Source organism: Mucor mucedo (assembly GCF_025094135.1).
Source record: "Mucor mucedo strain NRRL 3635 chromosome Unknown EV154scaffold_55, whole genome shotgun sequence".
NCBI lineage: Eukaryota > Fungi > Mucoromycota > Mucoromycetes > Mucorales > Mucoraceae > Mucor > Mucor mucedo.
In genome coordinates this window covers 215,977-237,345 of record NW_026252339.1, presented here as the reverse complement: position 1 = coordinate 237,345, position 21,369 = coordinate 215,977, and the positions used below count along the sequence as shown (strand labels likewise).

The 21,369-nt window shown below is 35.1% G+C and overlaps 4 protein-coding genes across 4 annotated transcripts; 1 reads left to right on the top strand and 3 right to left on the bottom strand.

Annotated features, from left to right (window-relative positions):
- Positions 1-2,128: 2,128 nt before the first annotated feature.
- On the bottom strand, positions 2,129-3,649 carry EV154DRAFT_590284 (uncharacterized protein; the record flags this gene model as incomplete). The annotated part of the gene is made up of 5 exons (XM_051606869.1): positions 2,129-2,143; positions 2,200-2,607; positions 2,676-3,117; positions 3,471-3,543; positions 3,601-3,649. The coding sequence occupies 5 exons, from the start codon at positions 3,647-3,649 to the stop codon at positions 2,129-2,131; spliced, it is 987 nt and encodes a 328-aa protein (XP_051456888.1).
- Positions 3,650-11,485: 7,836 nt separating this feature from the next.
- On the top strand, positions 11,486-15,484 carry EV154DRAFT_250637 (uncharacterized protein). The gene is made up of 9 exons (XM_051594611.1): positions 11,486-11,784; positions 11,858-12,468; positions 12,526-12,620; positions 12,718-13,025; positions 13,083-13,243; positions 13,305-13,386; positions 13,453-13,527; positions 13,585-14,407; positions 14,459-15,484. Exons 1-9 carry the CDS (start codon positions 11,732-11,734, stop codon positions 15,158-15,160), a joined length of 2,910 nt encoding a protein of 969 aa, XP_051456887.1. The 5' UTR covers positions 11,486-11,731; the 3' UTR covers positions 15,161-15,484.
- Positions 15,485-16,617: 1,133 nt separating this feature from the next.
- On the bottom strand, positions 16,618-18,229 carry EV154DRAFT_511332 (uncharacterized protein). Its single transcript, XM_051601799.1, has 3 exons — positions 17,753-18,229; positions 17,084-17,696; positions 16,618-17,024 (listed from the first exon to the last, which is right to left on the bottom strand). The coding sequence occupies exons 1-3, from the start codon at positions 18,074-18,076 to the stop codon at positions 16,762-16,764; spliced, it is 1,200 nt and encodes a 399-aa protein (XP_051456886.1). The 5' UTR covers positions 18,077-18,229; the 3' UTR covers positions 16,618-16,761.
- A 1,258-nt stretch (positions 18,230-19,487) lies between these two features.
- Positions 19,488-20,853, bottom strand: EV154DRAFT_250597 (uncharacterized protein). Its single transcript, XM_051594610.1, has 4 exons — positions 20,809-20,853; positions 20,594-20,709; positions 20,472-20,544; positions 19,488-20,399 (listed from the first exon to the last, which is right to left on the bottom strand). Exons 2-4 carry the CDS (start codon positions 20,640-20,642, stop codon positions 19,592-19,594), a joined length of 930 nt encoding a protein of 309 aa, XP_051456885.1. The 5' UTR covers positions 20,643-20,709; positions 20,809-20,853; the 3' UTR covers positions 19,488-19,591.
- Between the last annotated feature and the right edge of the window lie 516 nt (positions 20,854-21,369).

The window sequence follows — 21,369 nt, the reverse complement described above, 5'->3', positions numbered from 1 at the left end:
TTTTATTAAACATACTGCCTCAGACTGGACTCCGAAAAACTGTTGTAAAGCACACATTCCTATTATATGGAATATCGTTGAATGATTAGACATCTTTATTAAAACTAAATATACGTTTTCGTATAGAATTCTTACTTGGAAGACAACCTGTTGTACCCAATACGCGCACACCCGCACCAAAGGGACAAAAATCGAATCATATGTTTGCGGGCTTTCTAAACTTCATCAAGGAGAAACCATCAGTCCCATTTCAGCCGCCCCCAGTATTCCTGCTTCCACTACTTCTGTTCCCGGTCCTAGAACCTTTTGTGCACCAAGCCTTACCAGAATATTTAATACAGGATTCAACTCTTCTTTTGACATCTCACCCGCAGAGAGTCTTTTCGATTTTATCCGAGTCATTAGTTCCCAGAAAACAATGCATTTAACAGCTCAGTGCCCAAACTTAAGTTTGCACCATGCATAAGCCCCCTCTTCAGCCATCTGCCCATAGACACCGCATTATGTGTATATGCACAGAACAGAAGAAATAATTGCCGACTTTAGAAATCGAAACAGGTAAACACGAGAATGAATAGATACTCGAGTAGATCAATAATATATTAACAATACAGTACTTAGATTCTCGAAATGAAGAAAAGCTGGACCAAATTCAACGATCGCTGCTTCAGTATTTTCTATGACAGACTTCTTCTCGTAAGTGTGATTGTATAAATTATTTGGAGACATGTTAATCAACTCTTTTTTTTTTTGAAGGTCTTGCATGAAAAAATGTTCTCACCCTTGGCGAAAGCCATTGAACATTTTGATGTCATGCTTGCTAATAAAAACCAAAGTCTGGTAAAGTCACCTTCTGTCACTATTGCCCTCTCCTTGGTGATCCCTGGGTTTAACGTAAGAATAATGACATGGATTGAGAGATTTTGACATATTAACATTTATATTTTAGAACAATGCTGATTTCACAATTTCAGAAGTTATAGATTTTATGGCATTGCAAGGTCACACGGACGAAAAAAGTATGACTTACGTGAAAAACCGTATCTTGGGTAAGTTGAATTAAAAGGTTCACAGTAAAGGAAGGATTATGTTTTTCTGACCGGGTTCCCAAAATATAGAATTATCCAAAAGCAACAAGTTGGCTGGCTTCCGCTACACCCCCAAGTCGGCTGGTATGCCTTCTGATGCTGACGTAAGTATATAGTGTCTTTTTAATGATGATTTTGGTTTTTTAATTATTATATTACAGATCTTGTTGCATGTGTTAGAGGTTTACTTAACCCTTAAGGAGCCCATGGCCATTCCCCCACTTGTGCCTGTAAGTGATCTAATAATAATCTATACGCAATATTCTAATTTTCAATTTTAGCCCCCCATCAACATCTTTAAGTACCTTCTAACATACGTATATCTAACCCCAGAGTAAGTTATTTATTCGGTATGAAGTACAAAATGTTTTGACTGATTATTTTTATTAGGTTGGAACACTGGGATGTCTTCGAAAAGGCCAATTAAAAATAATCAAATAAAGCCAAAAACAAAACAAAAAGCAACCAATTTCTATAACCAGCTACTGTCATTTACATTTTTATATCTTTGATATCATTACAGCCATACGAAAGTGAGAGTCCGTATATTTACACTTCAGAGACATACGCGAAAGATGCTAGATGCGTTTTAGATTGCCTTGAATCAAACCTTCTTTCGATATCAATTTGCATAATCGCCTAGCAAAAATCACGCATTGCATTTGATAGATAGAATAGTTTTGGGTTTGTAGCAGTCAGAAAGAATGGGCCACTTTATCTAGTGAAGCTGCAAATATATGGTGCAACTTGAGTTGTGGATCATGACCAGTAAATGTGTATGATGAGTATGTATGCTTCCTAGTAAAAAGATCATATGGAGATGCGTGCGGACATTCAACCACATGCGAAAAAAAAAAAAAAAAAAAAAGTACGAAGCAGACGTACAGCTAGTGAAAATACACATTTGTGAGCGTAATTTTGTTTTGTGTAGATAGTCAATCTATATTACACAAAAAAGGTCAGTACTTTGATAATATTGAAATAGAACCTGTTTATCTATATTAAAAAAATAAACGGGTTTTGAAGAGCTTTCATTTTCTTCATTTGACAAGTCTCTAGGCAATATGATTGGGTCTTGACTTATAACAAATTCTTGAATTTGGGTTTTTACCAGCTCACCAGATTTTTTAAGTTTATTGTGTAGAAAAAAACTGTAACTAAAGCAGTTGTGATTCGCTATCAACACATTGATCCTATCTTGCTCTTCGCTATATGCTTTTGCCCATTTTTCAACTAATTTGAGTACTGCTATTAAGCCGCTCTTTCTTTTATCCTCCTTGCAAATAATTATTAATGATCCAGCTTTGATTTTGTCTGTTCCCTGTAGAAAAGTGTTGATTTCGTCCATCAAAGTTTTCTCAACAAAATGAAAACAATCCTTAAAAACGTCCTCCAGGGTTAATGATCTAATAGATTCGAGGTCAAGTATCTTTTTACTGAATTGTGGATCACTAGGACATTCAAACTTTGAAAACGGACATGGTGTTAAAGCGGTTTCGAATGGCTTGTCATAATCGTACTACAGAAAAAAAAACAGAGAAAGTTTAGGTTGTAAGAATTCCATCCAGTACTTCCAAATGTTCTTACATATCGATATTTGAATTGTTCTTTTATAGATTCAAGCATCGAGTCAATGAAATGGAGCACCAGACAGGGATCGCAAAGCGTTATCAGTGACGATTTTACATCGTGAAACCCAAAAGGAATTGTAAAATGAAAATACTTCAATAGTTGAGGAATAAATCTGCTGTCCGTTGTTTTTAAGCCTGGATATTGAGCTGATACCAACTCTAGGTCGACAAGCAATTCTTGCTGAAGATCTAAAGACATGATGACATACTGATGGCCTTGGTTCATTTCTACACTGCGTTTGTAATGGTGTTCAGACTGCAGATATCGGAATGTTAACTCTAGATCGGTGAAAAAAATCAATCTTTCTCCATCATCATCTTCGTTAATTAGACCAGATTTCATAAAAAGAGGCCGGATCAATTCCTCTCTTGTATTATCATTCCAATGTGTAGGAATACTGAATGCATAAAAGAGCTCTGATTTTGAACAATCCAGTTTTTTTATCCAATGATCCACGTGAAGTTATAAAAGGTATATTGCCTCCTGGGGAACAAGATCTTCTGCAGGAAATTTTGCTTCTGATTAAGCACGAATTATAAAGTTCGGCAAAAATGTTATGTACATAAAGTAAGCTACTTTGTGTTTCCTCAGTTAGTAATTGATCATATGAGCCACCTCTAGCTATTATGTTTTTGCTGATGGTGTTATATAAAAATGAAGAGACTTGGGATTTTTCACCCCTTATTTTTAAGCGCTATCTTTGTCAGAACAAAAAAAGTCTCACTTGTGTTATTACCATACTGGTCTTACCTCGTATCGAGGCCATCTTCGAAGTAGCCGTCAATATCATTTGCTTCAGATATGAGGGTGGTAGGGTTGAAAACTTTTTCAAATCAAAATCAACGCCATATGTAACCAAACTGTCCCTTTTTCTATTTACCCAAATTGATAAAGTATTCATGCCGAGAGTAATCATACTGTTTATCCATTTATTTATTTATTCAACCAAGTTGCACGAGAGCAAAAGAAAAATATAAAAACCAAGCCAAAGGCCATTCTTTATGTAGCTTACGTAGATGGTTACACGCTTAGGGAGTCTTCTCAACTTATGTACAATGTTGCACCGACTGTAAAGCATAAATGGGTCATCTTCCGGTCGGACTACAAATATAGTGCCTTTTTGCATTGAGTCCACAGCGGTCAAAAATAAACGACATTGATCTTTTCATGTCCTCAGCCTTCGAGAGTTTTTTTTTGACTCTTTAACAGGTACTCCGAGACGTTTTTGCGATGAGCATTATCATAAATTTTGTTGTCCATTGCAGTTGATGTGAGGCTACGACTGGAAATGACAGTTTGGGTCTTCATTTAGTATAAAATGTTTAGAAAAGATCAATGAAATGATCCTGACATAAGAGTGCTGATTAAATAGGCAATTAAGTCATCCTAACACAATCCAGATTTTGAATCAATTTAAGTTTTCTCACGCACTTTATTCTTCCCTTTTTTTCTTTTCCTAACAAATGATAAAGTAATCGAGTCTTTCTTACTTGATTTTTTTTTTGTAAGAAAGCACTCAATATTTGAAAGGGTTAGTTATGAATGGCTTGTTTTAACAATTAACGCTAAAATATTACCTCCTTCTTTTTTTTAAAAAATAAAAAAGGAATATTGCAATGTATGCGATATTACCGTAGACTGGTCGTCGCTTCACTGCGAAGAACACCCAGGTTGGGCTTTGGATATTCTTTCGGGTTTTTTGTATGTCATATTATTAACCCAAAATGCGTAAGAAAAAAAAAAGATCACTAAAGTCAAAGCAAAGTTATCGTCTACTTATTTAACCCGTTTAAAACCCGGGTTTATAAGTAGATCACATAGAGTCATGATCGGTGTACTAAAATCGCACTATTTAGCATATAAAATCGCATATAAAATCATTCCATCGATCCTTGATCGACAGGTACATAATATCATAACACTCATAAAAAAATAATAGCATATAAAATATCCTGAGTTATACATTTACAACTCAGGATTACTAGATAATCCAATAGAAGATCCCATTTCGAATAATAGATTGGCTACACAAGGCTCATCAGTCATTAGTAAATACAGCCAATAATACTAAGTGAACACAAACTAGCCCATAATTTTACCTACGCTTTAAATAACTATAAATACTCCCCTTTCTTTCAGAAGGAGTCTCCGACCTTATGAAGGATAATAGTTATTTAAGTTCGTAGCATAGCTGACGAACTCAACTTATTATCCGAAGGGGAGGAGACTCTTGTTGTCCCACCCTTTTATCCCACCCTATGCAATATTTATATTTTAGCTTATTATTTTATTTCTGTATGGATACGATCATTTTATTATATTTTTGTTTTCTGAATTTCGCATTAATAAAGAAAAAATGGTAAAACAACAAGAGTCTCCTCTCCTTCAGATAATAAGTTGAGCTCATCAGATATGCTTCGAACTTAACTACCTAATAGATTAATTTCATAATAAAAAATATTTGAGATTTACAGAATGAGATACACATTTTGGCAAAGTAACTCTTGTGTGACCATGCAAGAATGTACTCGTTACACACACACTGCAAAAATGAACAGTAACGCTTTTTTTTTTTTTTTTAAAAAATAGAATAAACACGCTTTGAAATTTTTCTTTTTTTTTTTATACATATAACTCGTTATGCCTTACACGTCCTATAACGCTTGTATTGTGCAAACTAATGGTGCAGTATTACTGGCCATAGTCATACTCAATTATTTGATCTTCTCTTTTAACATTTGGTCTCTCACATATATCTTCGACGCGATGTTAACTCAATGTTTAGGTAAGAGTATGAATAATTGAATTACTAAAGCGTGGTTCTAATCAAAGCCCATTCAGAAATATTGCTTTCTCTTCTTTGCATTTACAATATTTGGTCAATTTACAAAGGAACGATCAACTCATTCATTGCTAAAGTTAAGGTTCCTTATGACGTTTATTTTTTCAGTAAGTAGAAACATTGAGAAAGTAACTTTTTTTTATTAAACATTACTGCGACAGAACCTGGACCTCTTTCAAAAAACTTTTTTAAAACAGTAAACTCAGTAGTATATGGTAACATACGTTGAATGATTAGACATATCTTTTTTAAAAATACTAAAATATTCATGTACGTATAGAATTCTTACTGGGAAAACAACCTGTTCAACCCAATACGTCCACACCCGCTGCAAAGGGACAACTATCAAAACATATGTTTGCGGACTTCTTAAACTTTATCAGGGAGAAAGTCATTAATCCTATTTCAGCCGCCCCCAGTATTCCTGCTCCCAGTACTTCTGTTTCCAGTCGCACAACCTCTTGTGCACCAAGCCTTACAAGCATCTTTAAGACAGGATTTAACTCTTCTTTTGAAATCTCACCACAGAGAGTCTTTTCGGCTTTATCCAATTCATTAGTTCCCAGAAGCAATAAATTTAACATTGCAGTACCGAAGCTTAAGTATGTACCATGCATTAGGCCCCCTCTTCGACCATCTGCCCAAAGAGAGCGCATCATGTGGTATTTGAACAGAACAGAAAAAGTAATTACAGACTTTAGAATCGAACAGGTAAACACAAGAATGAATATATATTCGAGTAGATCAATAATATATTAACAATACAATACTTAGATTCTCGAACTCAAGAAACATTGGACTAAATTCAACAATCGCTGCTCCAGCATGTTCTATGACAGACTTCTTCTCGTAAGTGTGATTGTATAAATTATTTGGAGACATGTTAATCAACTCTTTTTTTTGAAGGTCTTGTACGAAAAAATATTTTCACCCTTGGCAAAAGCGATTGAACACTTTGATTTTATTCTTGCTAAAAGGAACCAAAGTCTGGTAAAGTCACCTTCTGTCAGTATTGCCCTCTCCTTGGTGATCCCTGGGTTCAACGTAAGAATAATGACATGGATTGAGAGATTTTGACATATTAACATTTATATTTTAGAACAATGCCGATTTCAAAGTTTCAGAAGTTGTGGATTTTCTGGCATTACAAGGTCACACGGACGAAGAAACTATGATGTACGTTAAAAACCGTATCTTAGGTAAGCTGAATTAAAAGGTTCGCAGTAAAGGAAGGATTATGGTTTTCTGATCGGGTTCCCAAAATATAGATTTATCCAAAAGTAACAAGTTGGCTGGCTTCCGCTACACCCCCAAGTCGGCTGGTATGCCTTCAGATGCCGAAGTAAGTATATAGTGTCTTTTTAATGATGATTTTGGTTTTTTAATTATTATATTACAGATCTTGTTGCATGTGTTAGAGGTTTACTTAAGCCTTAAGGAGCCCATGTCCATTCCCCCACTTGTGCCTGTAAGTAATCAAATAACAATCTATACGCAATATTCTAATTTTTAATTTCAGCCCCCCGTCAATGTGTTTAAATACCTTTTAACCTATGTTTATCTAACCCCAGAGTAAGTTATTTATTCGGTATGAAGTGTTTTGACTGATTATTTTTTATTAGGTTGGAGCACTGGGCCGTCTTTGAAAAGACTAGTTGAAAATAATTAAATAAAATAAAAAACAAAAGAAAAGGCTTTTAATCTCTATAACCAGCTACTGTCATTTACATTTTTATTTCTTTGATATCATTACAGCCATACGAAAGTGAGAGTCCGTATATTTACACTTCAGAGGCATACGCAAAAGATGCTAGATGCGGTTTAGATTGCCTTAAATCAAACATTCTGTCGATATCAATTCGCATAATCGCCTAGCAAAAATCACGCATTGCATTTGATAGATAGAATAGTTTTGGGTTTGTAGTAGTCATAAAGAATGGGCCACTTTAGCTAGTAAAGCTTCAACTGTATGGTGCAACTTGAGTTGTGCATCATGACCAGTAAATGTGTTTGATGAGTATATATGCTTCCTAGTAAAAAGATCATATGGTGATGCGTGCGGACATTCAACCACATGCGAAAAAAAAAAAAAAGTACGAAGCAGACGTACAGCTAGTGAAAACACACGGAATCCAGAGGATTTATCACAAAGAATTTTAGTGTGAGTAATAAGGAGATTGTTGTATGTTATCCATTGAATTTTTATCAAGTGTCAAATTTGAAGTCCGTCACATAAAAAAAAAAAAAAATGAAATCACCAGCAATTACAATGAATATGTATGGATGTTGAATTATAAATTCTAATGCTTCTAGCAGTAGGTCAGGGTTTTGGCAAGGATCTGGAGACGCATAAATGATACAGTAGAGAGTATAATTAAACGTGACAGTTGACACACTTACAGAGGAGGAGGAGGAGGAGGAGTTATTACTGTTAAAAGCCTTGTTGAAAAAGTATGATCTCCTAATATAGAGCCACAGACGTAACAGCAACTGCCTATGGGCTTACGTACACCATCTATACAATTAACAGCCGAAACCAATTTACAACCGGGAATTTCAAATTTATCTGTTGGTAATGTCCATGTTTCATTGAAGAGGAATACATCAAATGATAGATATACGGGGTCGTTGACGATCTGATCCAAGTGTGCCTGGAGACTTTGTACATTATGCTGATCATAGCCATACAATTTTTCTTTTGATTTTTCCAATACTCAGAAGATGAACGAACTCCCGAAAATGTCTTGAATGCTTGATCGCGGTTTAAAAGCCTTGTGAAATAATCTTCGTTGGCAACATCCTTAGCTGTAAAAGGGACACCATCACTTGCAGCATTGCCTCATTTTCTCAAAATGGTATTGATATTAGAACTCATTCTGTAGAGCAGAACTTTTCAATCCACGTACAGAACGAAGTCAGGACGCATGGCAGCTCTTCTATCAAATCTTCGGGTAACAGATTTGGTCAAGGAACTATAGGAAATAGATTCCGATCCTTCAAGCTTTTGACCGTAATATACTTTTGGAAATGACAGGAAATCACTATCCTTGTTTTTAAGAATCGAGATTGGGATTCTACCTTCACCGGGAGCGATTATAATGGTAATATCATTATAACTGATTAACATTAAATCGGATGTTCCAGCATTCAATGGTTCATTGTCAGCCGCATCACCTTCCTCTGTATCACTGGTATCATTGATTGTGTCTGTCGTTCCTGGTTTCTTCCGTATCCTCATCGACAGTGTCTGTACTGGCAGTGCTCATATTGACAGGTTCATCATGAGTTTCATCGTAAACATCAAGTGTCACATTTGTTGCCGTCCATTGTTGTTCCTCTGCAAGCTGGACATCATACTCAGCATGCAAAGGCATGGTTTGGAGATAGGTAGCAGCTTCCCAAACTTTTGCAGGACTAACGTTACCTTTGATATAATCCTTGGTGAAGATAAGTTTTCTTGCTAAACTAACGTGAATTATGCCTGTTAAATCTTAATTTCGAGGCAAGCAGCTGACACTTGTATCGACATTTACCACAACATTAAAGATTCCGCCTTTTGAAGAAAATAAGTCCATGTATGCTCTGTTAGATATAAATAGATTAATTTTATAAAAAAAAAGATTTGAGATTTACAGAATGAGATACACATTTTAGCAAAGTAACTCTTGTGTGACCATGCAAGAACGTACTCGTTACACACACACTGCAAAAATGAACAGTAACGTTTTTTTTTTTTTTTTTAAAAAAATAGAATAAACATGCTTTGAAATTTTTCTTTTTTTTTTATACATATAACTCGTTATGCCTTACACGTCCCATAACGCTTGTATTGTTCAAACTAATGGTGCAGTATTACTGGCCATGGTCATACTCAATTATTTGATCTTCTCTTTTAACATTTGGCCTCTCACATATGTCTTCGACGCGATGTTAACTCAATGTTTAGGTAAGAGTATGAATAATTGAATTACCAAAGCGTGGTTCTAATCAAAGCCCATTCAGAAATATTGCTTTCTCTTCTTTGCATTTACAATATTTGGTCAATTTACAAAGGAACGATCAACTCATTCATTGCTAAAGTTAGGGTTCCTTATGACGTTTATTTTTTCAGTAAGTAGAAACATCGAGAAAGTAACTTTTTTTTTATTAAACATTACTGCGACAGAACCTGGGCCTCTTTCAAAAAACTTTTTCAAAAGAGTAAACTTAGTATTATATGGTAATATACGTTGAATGATTAGACCTATTTTTATTAAAAAGACTAAAATATTCATTTCCGTATAGAATTCTTACTGGGAAGACAACCTGTTGTACCCAATACGCGCACACCCGCTCCAAAGGGACAACCAACAAATCATATGTTTGCCGATTTCTTAAACTTTATCAGGGAGAAAATCGTTAGTCCCATTTCAGCCGCCCCCAGTATTCATTCTTCCAGTAGTTCTGTTCCCGGTCTCACAACCTCTTGTACGCCAAGTCTTACCAGCATATTTAATACAGGATTCAACTCTTCTTTTGACATCTCACCACAGAGAGTCTTTTCGGCTTTATCCAATTCATTAGTTCCCAGAAGCAATACATTTAACATTGCAGTACCGAAGCTTAAGTATGTACCATGCATTAGGCCCCCTCTTCGACCATCTGCCCAAAGAGAGCGCATCATGTGGTATTTGAACAGAACAGAAGAAGTAATTACAGACTTTCGAATCGAACAGGTAAACACAAGAATGAATAGATACTCGAGTAGATCAATAATATATTAACAATACAATACTTAGATTCTTGAACTAAAGAAACATTGGACCAAATTCAACGATCGCTGCTCCAGCATGTTCTATGACAGACTTCTTCTCGTAAGTGTGATTGTATAAATTATTTGGAGACATGTTAATCAACTCTTTTTTTTGAAGGTCTTGTACGAAAAAATATTTTCACCCTTGGCAAAAGCGATTGAACACTTTGATTTTATTCTTGCTAAAAGGAACCAAAATCTGGTAAAGTCACCTTCTGTCAGTATTGCCCTCTCCTTAGTGATCCCCGGGTTTAACGTAAGAATAATGACATGGATTGAGAGATTTTGACATATTAACATTTATATTTTAGAACAATGCCGATTTCAAAGTTTCAGAAGTTGTGGATTTTCTGGCATTACAAGGTCACACGGACGAAGAAAGTATGATGTACGTGAAAAACCGTATCTTAGGTAAGCTGAATTAAAAGGTTCGCAGTAAAGGAAGGATTATTTTTTTCTGATCGGGTTCCCAAAATATAGATTTATCTAAAAGTAACAAGTTGGCTGGCTTCCGCTTCACCCCCAAGTCGGCTGGTATGCCTTCTGATGCTGACGTAAGTATATAGTGTCTTTTTAACGATGAGTTTGGTTTTTTAATTGTTATATTACAGATTATATTGCATGTGTTAGAGATCTACTTAAGCCTTAAGGAGCCCATGGCAATTCCCCCACTTGTGCCTGTAAGTAATCTAATAATAATATATGCGCAATATTCTAATTTTCAATTTTAGCCCCCGATCAACGTGTTTAGGTACATTCTAACATATGTATATCTAACCCCAGAGTAAGTTATTTATTCGGTATGAAGTACAACATGTTTTGACTGATTATTTTTTATTAGGTTGGAGCACTGGGAGATCTTTGCAAAGGCCAATTAAAAAGAATCAAATGAAATAAAAAACAAATCAATTTCTATAACCAGCTACTGTCATTTACATTTTTATATGTATTATATCATTACAGCCATACGAAAGTGAGAGTCCTTATATTTACACTTCAGAGGCATACGCGAAAGATGTTAGATGTGGTTTAGATTGCCTTAAATCAAACATTCTATCGATATCAATTCGCATAATCGCCTAGCAAAAATCACGCATTGCATTTGATAGATAGAATAGTTTTGGGTTTGTAGTAGTCATAAAGAATGGGCCACTTTACGTTGTTGTGTTACCAAATACTCGAGAAAAAAATGGAGCACCACCCTTCTTTTAGTTTCTTTTTGTTAAACTCTTTTATCAGGAAATTAGTTTAAGACAATGCAATGGAAGACCACTATGACTATTCTCACCATGCATTTTGTATTGGTTTCAGTAAGCAACTCTTTTTATAAAATGTGTTGGATGCTCACTCGTAATAGCTTTCAATAATTGTAATCTCATGTCAAAACTGATTAACATTGATGACCATCCTCAATTTTTGAGTCGCTTAAGGTAAATTAGTACAACGACCTTAGAGTATGTGTCTTCTGACTTGAACAGCGTTTTTATTTCTTAAATAAAATAGAAGCGAAAGAACCGAAGTCCCTTCATTTTTATACCATACCGACCACAAAATCGTTATAGCCAGAGGTAACTCAGCCGATACAATGATGAAAAAATCCAAAGAACACCAAGAAGGTCTATTTTATGCGCGCAACATTTTTAGCGAACTTCACTCTATTTATTCAAGATCGCGCCATGATTCTGGTTTTCAGCAAAGTCCATATGACAAGATTGTTCTTCAGGAAGTAGTGTATGCCTTACAACAGGAGGTGACTTATTGGAAGCAAGAACTACATTGCTCACCTGCCGATTTTTACTATGCATTCAATTTACCAACAAACTGGGATTGTAAAATAAGAGAAGTATTAATCCGACCTCTCTTCATCAAAGCGGATCTTATTCACGAAAATGATGGTCAGGGCAGACTGATTTTTTTCACAGAGCTGGAATCAACTTTTAGATTTATGCAAACAAACGATTCAATCATTGCAAATATGGAAATAAAACCGGGGAATCAGATTCTTATTTGTTCATTAGATTTACAAAAGGAAGCACGGGTGAATATGGAGTTACTCTCAGTGCATTATCCAGCCCTGACAGCGACAGACAACATGTGTGTCTCACAATGGTTGAGTAAAGCTCATTTTAAGATGTCTCTTGGATTGATGGAACTAAAATCAACTTTATCAGCGTTCATGGAAGAGCGGTGTGATATCGTTCTGACATCTAAATTTATTGACATAATGCTAAAAGCCATCCGGTTATTGATCAATGATTTCAAAAGTGTAGGAAGAAGTAATAATTGCTCAAATTTATCGAGAAAAACATTTTAACCTTCTATTTTTTTTTTTTTTTTTTTTTTTTTTTTTTTTTTTTTTGTAGAAGAAAAAAGGTTTGACGTTTAAAGAAAAGCTACAATCACGACCGTTTCAAAGTTTAAAAGATATCCATGATAAGCAATTCAAACTGAATGACTCGATAATCAAGATTATAGAATCAGCAACTATGGAGGATGTCTTAAAAAACTGGACTGATTCTACCGAGAGACACTTTATTGGCCAAATGAATATTTTACTTCAAGGAATGGGCAATACAAAAGCGAGGTTAATGATCATTTTTTACACTGAAAGGATTAAACAAAACTGGGATTTGTCACTTTTTCTCAGGTCAATTGAGAAGTGGTCAAAAACGTATGCCAGAGAGCAACTAGACACTTACAAATTAATAGCTAACGAAGATGCTTCCAGTTTTCACCTAAAAGTGACCTATAAACAGGATGGCCTTTCGGATCTAGTGAGAAAACAAATGCAAGACTTTAATATGCGTAGAGACCCAATCATACTACCGATGGAAACACCTACTGAGATACCCAACACTCCTTTACAGCCTGTTTATTTTATCAACATTGGTAAATATTAGGCTGCGTTTTTCAATCTCTACTGTATTTAACAATTTCTATAACTACACAGATATTTTGCCAACGCAAACCAAGACTATGATCACATACGTAGATGGTGACAGCCAAACCAAGCAAGCGGTAAATGTTAAATGGTAACTTTTACAAGACAGGGAGATATATTTATATGCATGAACGGAACCTTACGTTTTTGATTGTAGCAATATACCACCATTAAATTGTTACATCAGACAATCGAAAATGTATCAAAATCCGGAACTTTGTATATCTAATAGGTAGCAATAGCACGAGCATAAAAGTAATTTATTTTATTAACTCTAAATTTTGTACAGACTGAAGCTAGTTATGGAAGATATTTTTGGTGACCATCTCAAAGTGTGCTTAAATCAAAAGAAAAAAATAAAAACAAGTAGGAAACAACTAAAGGAAATCAGGGATTTATTTGCTCTATCAAAACCAAACTTACTTGAACAACTTACAAAAAATGTGAAATTGGATGGACTTTTTACTTTGGATGAGCATTCTTGTAATGACGATGCAGATTTAGTAACTACCTATGATCCAGCTTATATCTTCTTTTTTACGATGATGTATCTACAACATCTTAACAAGCTGTTAGAAGAGCAGCTAGAAATTAGTTTTGGAGATGACTGGAGAGGCAAAAATATATGGTATGGCGTCTCTGTTGACAAACATTTATTGGGTACCGTTTTTGGCTCAACAAAGAAATTGGAAAAGCTATTTTATGCAAGTGGCATACTAGACGACAGTCTTCGAAAAGCCAAATTCTGCAATCGTGGCGAGGAAATCTTGCCTGCTATTCAACACAGACTACCCTACTTGCACTTTAAAGTGAAATCTTATTTTGTGGTTGCACAAATATTTTCAAAGCATATGCAACTCACTTTGCATCAGGTTGTTAAAGTTGCCTCAACAGGTGAAGATGCGGCTAGCGTTATTATAAAAGATAAAATAGTAGATATGAACGATGTGTCTGAGGTATTAGGCAAAGAAATATGGACAAGTATACAACTTAACGGTCAGACGGATTACTGCAACATACATGAGGATGGAAAAAATGAGCGATATGATCCCAGCTCATTTCAAACTTACAGCTATATGTACCGAAATATAAAATCATGCGTAACTCGGCTTGTAAGTTGAAATTCAATTTAAATAATACTTTTCTAATCATTATTATGGTAGTTGGAAATGAACAAAACAGATTTGGATATGAATTCTAAAACAAGCCTAAAATTGAACACCAAATGCTCTTGTAGTGTCAACATTACTCTGCGTTGCATTCTTGATGTGGGTCTGAAGTCCGTCATTGAAAATATGGAACAAATTATGGCGGCATCATTGGCAAACAAGCTGCTATTTGGAAACTATGAAACAGATCATCTTTTTGTGTTCGGGAATCCCTTTAGTTTACCCTATGACTCAATGATTTACAAAACATACATGAGGTTGCTACAACAGGAAGTTGATATTGGTATACAGCTAAAGGACAGGGATACGCAGGCGTTTGTACTGACTGATTCTGTCTCACAACTATTGGAACGGGTGTCACTCATAAAGCCTTACCTGTATGAAAGGTTCATCAGGGGAACTTTGTGTCACGTATCAAGTGAGACATATGCGGTGCGATATCCATTTCAATATTCAAAACAATATTCTCCTTTTGTTCGTATAAACCGCTGTGGTGATATAAAAAGTACTGTAGGAAATAATGGTAGTTATTTGGTATTTATCCAAAAAGGAAAACCAATCTCGGGAAAGGGACTAATGATACAAATCAAAGAAAACAAGAACCTCTTTGCAAATGCTGGTATATTTTTCTCTGTTCATCTGAATGGACAACATGTAATTTTGTGTGTTAATTGCTTTGTATGTAGAGATTCTTAAGGTGAGGCCTTCAAAGGATACCGTTTTTGAGAAATATACTCTTATAGACGCCTACTCGGAAGGGTCAAAACATTTATTTTACAGTGAAAGTGAACAACGTCCTACCTCAAAATTAGTGATCGACTGCAAACGTATCAACCATAATTATCTTCTCCAACTGTCATCGAGAATGATAGGCCATGATATTGGTTACAATCAGGGACATGACGAAGATTTCATAACTTTAGGAGAACCGTTGACACTCGCTTATATTTGAACAATCAGCTCAATAATTTTAATAAATCAACGTCTCCGTATATCAAGTGATGACACTTTTGTCAGCCATTTAGTTATTATTTATCCAGCTAACTAGTCATATGACAGCAAGGGAATTGTGAATTGTATATTTTTTCTCCTCACTCGTTTATGATAGTTTAGCCATCTTTCTTTTTATCACCTTAAATCTCAATCCCGGGCCAACTGCATAAAATTCGACACGATCAAGGTCGAATGATATTCAGGCTGACGCTGTGTATATTTCTGGAGGCATGTACCTGAATTACATGTACCAATCTTAATAAGTTACCACCAAGAGTTGAACGAATGATAAATAATGGTATGAAAATCCACCCAAGTACAAGTTAATGATCATGAATGACTTGCATGAATTAGAATTTTTTTTTTATTTATGTTCATATTTAAGACGATCTTAATCCTCCCTATTTTCTGAACATCCTTTGACATCCTCGAATCATGGTCCTATGCCCAAAAAAAAAAAAAAAAAAAAAAAAAAAAAGCCCATATCTCTACTTACATAACGGATAATCGCCCCTTTTTTTTCAATTCTCTTCTAGCATGGCTTCTATACAAAAAACCATCCAACTGGATTCTGACAGTAAAAAATTCTCCCCCGACGTAAGTTCCATCTGACTTCCTTGCCGTATCTCTCCTCCCTATCTTCCAAACGCTCTTTTTCTCGGATCAATCGTACAGACTCTGATTTGCGCTTTCGTTATCAAGAAAAGAATGCTTTTAAATCGACTACTAGAAACGGACATGTTCGTTTAATTAACAATTTACGTCAAGATTAACATTTCAACAGGTCTTTCTAAGCCTTGCAAGCGTTACCCGAATTTCCTTTTCGTATTTCTGCCATTTATTTATTTTTCCCTCCTTCTTCAATAAGCGTGCAATGAATCCGTTTTGCTATTCGATCATACACGGTAACTTGTGTCTCTAGATAGCTGTTTTCAAGTTGTTACCTTTGGATCTACAACCTTGTCATCCTGAACTGTAGTTAATCAATCAATTACTATACCATTAGTCCAGAAAAAGAAAAAAAAAAAGTAGGCACAAAAAGAAAACAAAGACATCAGTTTTTGTCACACAATGGTTCATCGGAGCACGAATGGATCTCCAAAAAAAAATAATTGGAAACTGCCCATTTTTCATAAATGATTGATTTGTATTTTAATTTGAGGAAAAACGAAATTTGGGTAAAAGAATGTGGCATGACTGTGAGAAAAACCAATACTCTTGTTTGTTTTACAATTTTAAGACTGGCTAGGGAAACGTCCTGGATACAGACGGATAACATGTTTATTAGTTACTCTTTTTGGGGCTTAGATATAAGCCAGTGTTAATGGTTCTCCCTTAATCGTCAGTTTGAATGGATCCACACAAGAGTTGTGATAGTCGGCCATTCGTCTCATTGAAATTTCAAAAGAATAATCATAGTTGATGAATTTACATTCTATAATAAGATCCTGGGCCGCGGGTGATGTGCCACCGGTTTCCAAATAGTGACATGGCCCTATTGAGGATCGGTCTATCATATCATACAATTCTGGTTCTGCACCAGCTAATTTTTTCACTTTAATAAATTCTAGAAAGACGTTAAAGCGACTTGAACATAAAATAAAAATATATAATTGAAAAACTTACCAGCCCAAATATTCTTTTCCTGAGATTTAAGTTTGATCATTGTTCCCGTTGTTGAAATTGGTTTTCCTTTTACAATACAAGCCATATAATCAAAACAGCCTTCTACATACTTTTTAATTTTTCCACGGCGGTTCATAAGATCGAAAGAATAACAAAATTGAAAGTTAAACCGTACGCCATAGGTGCTGTTTGGCACCTGGCACAAAGTTCCAGTAACAAACCTGTCGTACAGGTATGGCTTAACGTCCTGAACTGTCTCCAATAATATTTCAATTGAATCTCTAAAAACAAACGCTTCTGTATCGTTTGCTTTTAATTGTATAGCATCATCAATTGCTCTTTGCACGGCTGTGGCGTATGCAGTATGAATAGATGAACCATAAGACATGTTAAATGGATCTCCCAACACAAAAAGATACTTGGGTTCGTAATATTTGAATAACGCTTGATTTGTCAATGAAGCTGCGATGATAGCTGTAATATTTTTTGCGATTGATTGCAGACCTGCTTCTACAACAAGATCGAGATGAATCCAAATACCGCAAGCGCATTCATTGTTGGTATTAAACTTGATTTTGGAATTCATATCCATATGCTCCTTATTTTTTCCTAACTGTCATATGATATTTAAGTTAATTAGAGAATACTAGCACCTAAAATCCAACTTACAAGCTGAACTATACATTGCTTCAAATTTTGACGACTACTGATGTACGAATGAGATGATTCGAAATCGAAAATTTTATCTTTTCTATCCTTGTGTATGGGACAGTAATCAAAGTGACAGTTGCATTGAATAGCTTTCCAAACTTCTTTACACAGGGTGTCATATACATCATCGATGTGTATTATTTCATCTTCCACAATGATGGTTGCAGCTTCTACATCTTTGGATGCCAGTCGAACAACTTGATGCAATGTTAGTTGGATATGCTTTGTAAATGTTTGTGCCACAACAAAATATGACTTTATCTTAAAGTTTAAATCTTTCATTTTTTTCTGAATAGCAGGTAGAATTTCTTCACCACGGGTGCAGAATTTTGCCCTTCTAAGATCGTCATTCTTTTGAAGGATACCGCTTGCATAGAATAATTTCTCTAATTTCTTTGTCGAGCCAAACACGGTATCCAATAAATGCTTGTCAACAGATACACCATACCAGATAGACTTGCCTCTCCATTCATTCCCAAACCTGTCATCAAGTTTATTCTCCAAGAGCTTGTTTAAATTGCGAAAGTACACAATCATCAAGAAGAAAAGGTAGCCTGGATCACATGTATTCACTAAATTGGAATCATATTTTTCGGAGTTACTATTCATCTCAAAAAGGTTATCTAATTCAGCATTTCCCATCAAATGTTCGAGTAAGTTTGGTTCTGAGGAGGCAAATAAATCTCGAATCTCCTTTGACCGGTATGTGCTTGTTAGTTTTTTATCGAACCGAATGTCAAAAGTACTCTTGATCTCAAAGTTTTGCAAGACTTGATTATATAACTTTGACGCAGCGTAAATAAGCTTTCTGGATAACGAATCTTTTCTGTTGGAATTTGAGTACATTTTCAGATAGTCACCAAACAAGTTGTCCAAATATGTCTTGTATCTGTATTTTCAGAAAATTAATGGTTGATTCCATATTATCTGCTCATACTTACATCTTATTCATGCAAAGTTCTTGTCTTTGATACATTTCTGATTGCTTGAAAAAACAATCAAGTGGTTGTATATCACTACAAAAAAAAAAAAAGAAAAAAAAATAAAAAGAAAGTAAAGTTAATATTCTGGTGAATGGAATCCGTTGCGACAATATATTGATTACCACTCAATGTTTTCCGTGTAATTGATTTTACTATGATCATCCATGTATGTAAGGGTTGTCTTGATTTGTGTGGGTAATAGGTCTAGTTGATTATATAAAATAAATTAGTTTTTAGCAAATGATAAAATTGAACTAATTTACCTATATTTATAAAATAAACAGAACTCGATGAATTTTCGGGAGGTATGGCTGATTCGTCCTTTGGTATTATGATTGGGTCTCGGTTTATGTTATAATCTTGTAAGGTTTGTTTCACAAGGTCCTCAAGGCCATCCATTTTATTTTGTAAATCGGAAAAAGAACTGGGAGGATCTTCATTCGTAATCAAATTGTAAGCATTCTTTTGTTCTTCTGCAAACTTCTTTGACCATATTTCAGCTGCTTTTAGTGGCACAATTGAGCGATAATGGTTTGGTATGCCCTCATTGTAAAAAAATATCATCTTTCTGTCAGTATTTTTCATTCCCCGAAACAGAATGTTCATTCCTATGATAAAGCTTTCCTGGACAGAATTAGACAAATTCTCAAAAACATCTTCCAGAGTCAATGCTTGAATAATGTCGAGTTCAGTATTTCTCGTGCTGTGTTGCTCATCATACAAAAAAGGTAATTGAAGAAACGGTTGATATAATAGAAAATCATCTGGTGGTATCTGGTAATAGGGCTAAAACAAAAGTACAATAGGTAAATGCTTAAACTTTTCGATTGCCAATTTCAATTACCCCATCTATTCCTCCAACCAAGCTTTCTAGGAGTAGTGTAACCATCCCAATCAATGGACTAATGACTTCGAATATCATTATACTTTTACAACGCCTTTCCAGACAAGCTACTAATGACGATTCTATTTCTCGTGATCCAAAAGAAATAGTTAAGCTGGTAGAGTTCAATACTTGTGGAACAAATTTATTGTCCGTTGTCTTCCAACCAGGGTATTGTGATATTGCCAATTTTAAATCTACATGGACCTCTGTTTTGAAATCAATGGAACATATAACATACTCCTCACCAAGTCTTGTGTCTACCTTCTGCGTGCCATAATCACATATTTGCCTGTACCGAAAAATAGTCTCTAACTCGGTGAAGACATTTAATTTGCTAGGGCAATCATTTTCAGAGATAAGATCCGATTTTATGAATAGATACCGAATTATCTCCTCCCTTGCTAGGTAATTCCAACTTGTTGGAACGGTAAATGCATAACAACAGTTTTCGGTAGAGCTATAGAGGGTTCTTGCCCAATACGCCGCTCGCGTATGTAATACATATATCGCCTCTTGGAGGATAAGAGCTTCGTACGCATGATCTTGACAAGTGTCTTGTTGTGATCTGAAATAAACATCGTGGAGTTCGATAAAAACATTGCGTACATAAATTAGATTATTTTGGAGTCCTTTAGATTCCCACATCAATTTATTGGCTGAGTCACCTCTGGCGACAACAATTTCGCTGGTCGTATCGTACACAAACGAAGGAGCTTCTTTGATGGGCATTCGTATGCTTTTTTTTTAAAAAAAAATTAAAAAAATCATGTTAGACGCAGTGTATGATAATATAACAATGTCGACCTACTCTGAGCGATTTCGAGAACTAGAATAGCCATCAGCCTCAATTGCATTAGACATGAGGTTGTTGTAGTCAAAAACTAATTCCAGTCAGTACATTCCAACTTGACAATACAGTTATTCTGTTACCGAAATTAATACTATATTCCTGTTGAGGATAAGTATAGTCTGCTCCCATTTCTTTATTCTAACCAGGTTTCACGAGAGTAAAGCTGATCAAAATAGTAAAGGTGATCGAAATATAGCTAAGCCAAAGGACGTGGTTTATTTATTAGAGTAAACAGTAACACAATAATGTATATGGTAAGTAAGGCAAAAGGATCAAATCAAAGTGGTAGCATTACCTAACTAGACCTTAAAAAACAGGGTCTTTTTTTTATAAAAATTCCTCCATGACAGGATAGGCGGGATACATACGACTTTTTTAATAATATTGATTTTACTGCTTCATTTTAAGAACGAGTTCGTGTGACAAAAGAAGGGCTCTGGTTTGTAACACATCAAAAACCAGTAATGCCACATTCAAAAAAAAAAAAAAATATGCATGAATATTTTTTTCGCTGTTTACATTACGACCGATGAGAAAAACGCGCAACATTTCCCACAAAGTATAAAAGAGAATATGGTTGAGAATTTATAGTACAAATTCACCATCCAGCCATTGTCAACAACAAAAGCAACCGATCTTGAATGACAACAAAAAAATTACCTTCAGTTGTAAAGAGTGATTCTTTCTTTGAAGATTACGTCGCTTTAAGACTTTGTTGCGTTTGTGAAGACGTAAGATGCTCGTACGTATTTCAGTTTCCCCGTCGGCTTCGCATTGAATTTTCTTTTCTTTAGATTTTTTTTTTTTTTTAATTGTGCCATGGAATTTCCTGCTTTCTACAATTCAAGGCTTAACG